We start from the raw sequence: 6,448 nt of genomic DNA on the forward strand, positions 1-6,448 counted from the left end.
AGGCTGGCGTGCAATGGCATGATGTCGGCTCACCGCAACCTCCACCTCCCGGGTTCAAGCGATTCTCCTGCCTCAGCCTCCCAAGTAGCTGGGACTAGAGGCATGCACCATCATACCTGGCTAATTTTTAGCATTTTTGTAGAGATGGGGTTTCACCATGTTAGTGAGGCTGGTCTCGAACTTCTGACTTCAGGTGATCCACCTGCCTTGGCCTCCCAAAGTGCTGGGATAACAGGTGTGAGTCACCGCACCGGCCTATTATTATTGTAATAATATCTGTCATGCTGACCTACGACCGGTGATCCTTAATGTTACTATTGTATCCGTCCAAAAGTAATTGCAGGTTTTGCCATTGAAAGTAATGGCACTAGGCTGGGCGCAGTGTCTCACGCCTGTAATCCCAGCGCTTTGGGAGGCTGAGGTGGTTGGATCACCTGAGGTCAGGAGTTCAAGACCAGCCTGATCAACATGGTGAAACCCCATCTCTACTAAAAATACAAACAAATTTAGCCAGGCCTGGTGGCAGGTGCCTGTAATCCCAGCTGTTTGGGAGGCTGAGGCAGGAGAATCGTTTGAACCCGGGAGGAGGAGTTTGCAGTGAACCGAGATCACACCATTGCACTCCATCCTGGGCAACGGAGCGAGACTATGTCTGAAAAATAAAATAATAATAATAATAATATCGACAATGGAAGCGGAGAATTGAAGCTGCTACACCACTGGTCTTGCAGAGGGAAGAAGGAACTACAAGCCAAGGAATGCAGGTGACCCCTAGAAACTGGAAAAAAAAATAAGGAAATGGATCCTCCTCTAGATCCTGGCTGACACTTGATTTCATCTCGGTAAAACCAGTTTCAGACTTGTGACGTCCAGAATTAAAACTTACACATGTTATGTTGAGCCATTAAATTCGTGGTAGGCTGGGCATGGTGGCTGATGCCTGTAATCCCAGTACTTTGGGAGGGTGAGGCAGGTGGAAGGCTTGAACTCAGGAGTTTGAGACTAGCCTGAGAAACATAGTGACAGCCCATCTCAATTTTTAAAAAATAAAATAAAATTATTTTAAAAGTTTTTTGTTTTTGTTTGTTTTTTTTTTTTTTTTGAGGAATCTCACTCTGTCACTTAGGCTGGAGTGCAGTGGCATGGTCTCAGCTGACTGCAACCTCCGCCTCCCAGGTTCATGCAGTTCTCCCACCTCAGCCTCTCAAGTGGCTGGGACTACAGGCGTGCACCACCACGCCTGGCTAATTTTTGTATTTTTATTAGAGATGGGGTTCTACCATGTTGGCCAGGCTGGTCTCGAACTCCTGGCGTCAAGTGACCCACCCGCCTCAGCCTCCCACCGCGCTGGGATTTCAGGTGTTACAGGTGTGAGCCACCGTGCCTGGTTTGGCTTGGTTTTTTTTTTTGAGACGAAGTCATACTCTTGTCCCCTGGGCTGGAGTGCAATGGCATGATCTCAGCTCACTGCAACGCATCTCACTCTCAGCTCCGCCACCCGGGTTCAAGCAATTCTCCTGCCTCAGCCTCCCGAGTAGCTGGGATTACAGGCACCTGCCACCGCACCCGGCTAATTTTTTGCATTTTTAGTAGAGATGGGGTTTCACCATTTTGGCCAGGCTGGTCTTGAACCGTCTCGGCCTCCTAAAGTGCTGGGATTATAGGCATGAGCCACCGCACCTGGCTTTTTTTTTTTTTTTTTTTAATGTGGTAGCTGGGATCTTGTTATGTTGCCCAGGCTGGTCTTGAACTGAACTCCTGGCTTCAAGCAATCCTCCCACCTTGGCCTCCCAAAGTGTGGGGATTACACGCATAAACCACCATACTTGGCCTCTAATTTCAGGTATCTCTTTTTTTGTTTTTTGAGACGGAGTCTGGCTCTGTCTCCCAGGCTGGAGTGCAGTGGCCGCATCTCAGCTCACTGCAAGCTCGGCCTCCCGGGTTTACACCATTCTCCTGCCTCAGCCTCCGGAGTAGCTGGGACTACAGGCGCCCACCACCTCGCCCGGCTAGCTTTTTGTATTTTTAGTAGAGACGGGGTTTCACCGTGTTAGCCAGGATGGTCTCGATCTCCTGACCTCGTGATCCGCCCGTCTCGGCCTCCCAAAGTGCTGGGATTACAGGCTTGAGCCACTGCGCCCCTGGCCTCAGGTATCTCTTATGAGGAGTTTGGTGAGATTTGCGTAGAAGAGGTCTTTGTGTCACCACAGGCTCTCTACTGAACACTTGCCATGTGCCTGGCTTGGCCTCAGGGCTCTCTGCAGGTTTGGTGTGGCCATGCCTCCCTTGACTGCAACAAGGGGCAGGTCCCCTCCAGGCCCTACATCCCAGTCACCCTCCCCTCAAGGTCAGTGTGGGGGAATTTATCTGTACATCACTCTCTAGGGTGGAGGAGGTGTCGGTTTAACAGGAAGCTAACCCAGCGGCTGGCATCACATACTAGCTGGGTGGCTGACCTTACCACTCCATACACCATGCCCCTTAGAAGGGCACAGGTCACCCTTGCAGCACTGGTACAGGCCTCAGCCCGAGTTAATACCTTGTGATGGTGCCTGAGTGATTCAGGAAAGGGTAGGACAGCAAGCGGTGAATGAGGGCAGGGGGAGGCCAGGGGACGCTGGGAAGGAAGGGAGATGGACAGTGACTGATGGGGCCGCCCACACCATCAGGTCCCACCAGTCCTGCCAATGACACCCAAGGCAGGTCATTTCTGCCCCGCCCCCCCCCAATGAAACAAGTCTCACAATGTTACCTAGGCCGGTCTTGAACTCCTAGCTTCAAGCAATCCTGGCTTAGCCTCCTGAGTAGCTGGGATTACAGGTGTGCACCATCATGCCATGCTTTTTTTGTTGTTTCTTTTTTTTTTTTTTTTTTTTGGTCTTTGTGTGTTTTCTGTTGTTGTTTTTGAAAGTCTTGCTCTGTCACCCAGGCTGGAGCGCAGTGTCGTGATCTCAGCTCACTGCAACCTCCCCCTCCTAGATTCAAGTGATTCTCCTGCCTCAGCCTCCTGAGTAGCTGGGACTACAGGCAAGCCCCACCACGCCTGGATAATTTTTGTATTTTTGGTAGAGATGGGGTTTCACCATATTGACCAGGCTGGTCTTGAACTCCTGACCTCAAGTGATCCGCCCGCCTTGGTCTCCCAAAGTGCTGGGATTACAGGTGTGAGCCACTGCACCCAGCCTTGGTTCTTTAACAAAATCTGTCATTGCTCCCAAAGTCACATAGTAGGGGTTATTCATTCTTCCTTGAGTTTAGCTTGTTTATCTTTGTTGTTAATAAAACGTAAGTTTCAGACATTTTTCACTTCTTTTTTTCTTTTAGGGACAGGGTCTTGCTCTGTTTCCCAGGCTGGAGTACAGTGGTGCCATCGCAGCCCACTGCAGCCTCCCACTGCTGGGCTCAAGCGATCCTCCTGCCTCAGCCTTCCGAGTAGCTGGGACTACAGGCACACACCACCACAACCGGCTAGTTTTTGTTGTTGTTGTTGTTTAGACAGAGTCTCGCTCTGTGGCCCAGGCTGGAGTGCAATAATGCAATCTCAGTTCACTGCAACCTCTGCCTCCCGGGTTCAAGCAATTCTGCTGCCTCAGCCTCCTGAGTAGCTGGGATTACGGGCATGCGCCACCACACCCGGCTAATTTTTGTATTTTTATTAGAGATGGGGTTCCCCCATGTTGGCCAGGTTTTTCTTGAACTCCTGGCCTCAAGTGATCTACCAGCCTCAGCCTCCTACAAGTGCTGGGGTTAGGTGTGAGCCACTGCGCCCGGTTTGGCTAGTTGTTTTGTTTTTTGTTTTTGTTTTTTTAATGTGGTAGCTGGAGTCTTGATATGTTGCCCAGGCCTCCCAAAGTGCTAGGATTTCAGGTGTGAGCCATTGCTCCTGGCCTAGGAGGTCACTGTGATACCCTGTTTGAAGGGGATGGGGCCTGGACAGAGCAGAGGCTATGATGGGAGCCTCCTCTTCCCTTTCATCTATGACTCTCATTGCCCTTGCCCAGTTTTCTCTGCTTCCATTTATTTTTTATTTTTTATTTTTAGAGACAAGGTCTCATTCTGTTGTCCAGGCTGGAATGCAGTGGCATGATCGTAGCTCACTGCAGCCTCCACTCCTGGACACAAGTATCCTCTCACCTCAGCCTTACAAGTAGCTGGGACTATATGCACAGGCTACCACGCCAGGCTATTTGTTTCATTATTGGGTAGAGACACGGGTCTCCCTGTGTTGCCCAGGCTGGTATCAAACTCCTGGCCTCAAGCATCCTTGCACCTTGCCCTTCCAAAGTGCTGGGATTACAGGCCACCCCACCTTGCCTCTCTAGTCCCTGACCGTCCCCACTGGTCAGCCCCAGAAAGCCCAGCAACGAGGGAGCCAGGCTGGGGCAGGAAACACGCAGCAGCCTCCTCTCGCACCCACTTTATTAGGGGGTAGGTGCAGGAGGACCTAGGCCTGCTGTGCCTGCAGTAGCGCCCGCACCTGGCGGATCTGCCAGTCAACACTGGAGCGTGCAGTGCCACCCAAGGCACCATACTGCTCCACGCTGTGCCCGTAGTCCCACACGCAGCTCACGTCACCCGAGAACAGGGGGCTGGGGAGAGGGGAAGAGGTGGGCCAGGGAGCTGGGCCACCCTGGGCTCCAGGCACCCAGGCTCACTTCCTAGGAGGCAGCATGGGGAAGGGGATGGGCCGCACCTGATGGTCTGCAGCTCCTGCAGTGACAGCTGGTTGAGGGCGACCCCCTTGGTCTCGGCCATGAACACGGCTTTCCCGGAGGCCTCGTGGGCCTGGCGGAATGGCATCTGGGTGCCAGGGAGGAAGATGGTGCTGAGGCAGCTTCCTCCATGCCCTGATCTGCCTCCACTGCCTGCGCCCCTTCCTTTTTTTTTTTTTTTTTTTTCTGACACAAAGTCTTGCTCTGTTGCCCAGGCTGGAGTGCAGAGGCATGATCTCACCTCACTACAACCTCAAACTCCTGAGCTCAAATTATTTGCCCACTTCAGCCTCCCAAACTACTGGGATTACAGGAGTGAGCCACTGCACCCGGCCTGCATTTTTTTTCTTTTTAAAGAAAACATTCACTTTTCTGGGCCAATATTCAGTTTGTATTTACTGCTATAGCTACATGTTGATTGTCAAACTATATAAATGGTCCTATACTGCGTGGTAAACAGCCACCACCCCGGGGCCCCCAGATATTTTCCACTGCTTTGGTTCCTTCCCTGGAATTTCCTTGGACTTTCCTATAATCCAGTAACTAGAGTGCCTGGCACGGCTTGGGGGGCTCTTAGTGCTGTGGCCAGTGCTCTTTCTAATTGGTCAGTTGCTAAAGATTTTGACTGTCACCCCCAGGTTAAGCACCTGTTATGTACCTAGTCCAGTGATGGAACTGTGAGCAACAGAAAAAAAAAAAAAGAAAATGTCCTGCCTTTAAGAGGCTTATAACTCAATTGAGGAGAAAACAAATACAGATTAAATAACTAGAAATAATTATGTGCTACACTGTGCTATCCTGACATGTAAAAAGTGAACGTTTTCTAGAAGAACAATATAAAAATATTACACAAGGGTACGGTACTTACCTCCCCGTTTCCCAAATGGCTGGGTTCACCCATGACCCTTAGGTTTCAGTGAGGCTCCAGGATATCCAAATTAAAAATTCAAGCTAGGCGCGGTGGCTCATGCCTGTAATCCCAGCACTTTGGGAGGCTGAGGCAGGTGGATCACAAGGTCAAGACTTTGAGATCTGGCCAACACAGCGAAACAAGACAAGAGTTGAGCCTGGCCAACATAGCGAAACCCCGTCTCTACTAAAAATACAAAAATTAGCCAGGCGTGGTGGCGGATGCCCTGTAATCCCAGCTACTCAGGAGGCTGAGGCAGGAGAATCGCTTGAACACAGGAGGCAGAGGTTGCAGTGAGGTGAGATCACGCCACTGCACTCCAGCCTGGGCAACAGAGTGAGACTCTGTCTCAAAAAAAAAAAAAAGAAAAAGAAAAAGAAAAATTCATCGGTCAGTGGTTTTGTTGTGCAAGTCTCCATGCTTTTACCACATTTTTCACAAAGTAATGAGCTCTTTTGATAATATGCCAGGAACTTGTAAAATTCTGTACTGTCTATTTTCTGTAACAGGATCTGTGGCATGTTAGTTTCAGCAAAAAGAGACTTTTTCAGAGGAAAAAAAATCAATGAACCAATGTGAAGACACTCAGGATATTCTTAGGTGTGTTCTAAGCCACATTGGTGGAAAAAGGGAAGAGACGTTGGTGCGAGACTGGCATTCTTCCCCGAGGAAGGCTTTGAAAAGTCAATTCAGTTCCTCTTTGCGGTTAGAGCTTGACCACAACAGGACAATGACATTTTAATGAAACCACACTGATTGACCATCTGGGTTGCAGTTGGCCCAAACTGCTTACCTCAGTTTCAATTTTCTGAGATACAAGATATGA

The 6,448-nt window shown here is 50.1% G+C and overlaps 1 protein-coding gene across 3 annotated transcripts in view; it reads right to left on the bottom strand.

Annotated features, from left to right (window-relative positions):
- Nucleotides 1-4,168: 4,168 nt before the first annotated feature.
- Nucleotides 4,169-6,448, bottom strand: part of ASL (argininosuccinate lyase) — a 21,179-nt gene continuing 18,899 nt past the window's right edge. For all 3 annotated transcript variants that reach the window (XM_011952116.1, XM_011952115.1, XM_011952114.1), the window contains 2 exons: nt 4,694-4,800; nt 4,169-4,589 (listed from right to left, as the gene is read on the bottom strand). In XM_011952116.1, coding sequence (XP_011807506.1) covers nt 4,445-4,589; nt 4,694-4,800 — 252 coding nt within the window. In that variant the 3' untranslated portion in view covers nt 4,169-4,444. The remainder of the gene's footprint in view (nt 4,590-4,693; nt 4,801-6,448) is intronic.

Source organism: Colobus angolensis, unplaced genomic scaffold (assembly GCF_000951035.1).
Source record: "Colobus angolensis palliatus isolate OR3802 unplaced genomic scaffold, Cang.pa_1.0 Scaffold333, whole genome shotgun sequence".
In the NCBI taxonomy this organism is placed as follows: domain Eukaryota; kingdom Metazoa; phylum Chordata; class Mammalia; order Primates; family Cercopithecidae; genus Colobus; species Colobus angolensis.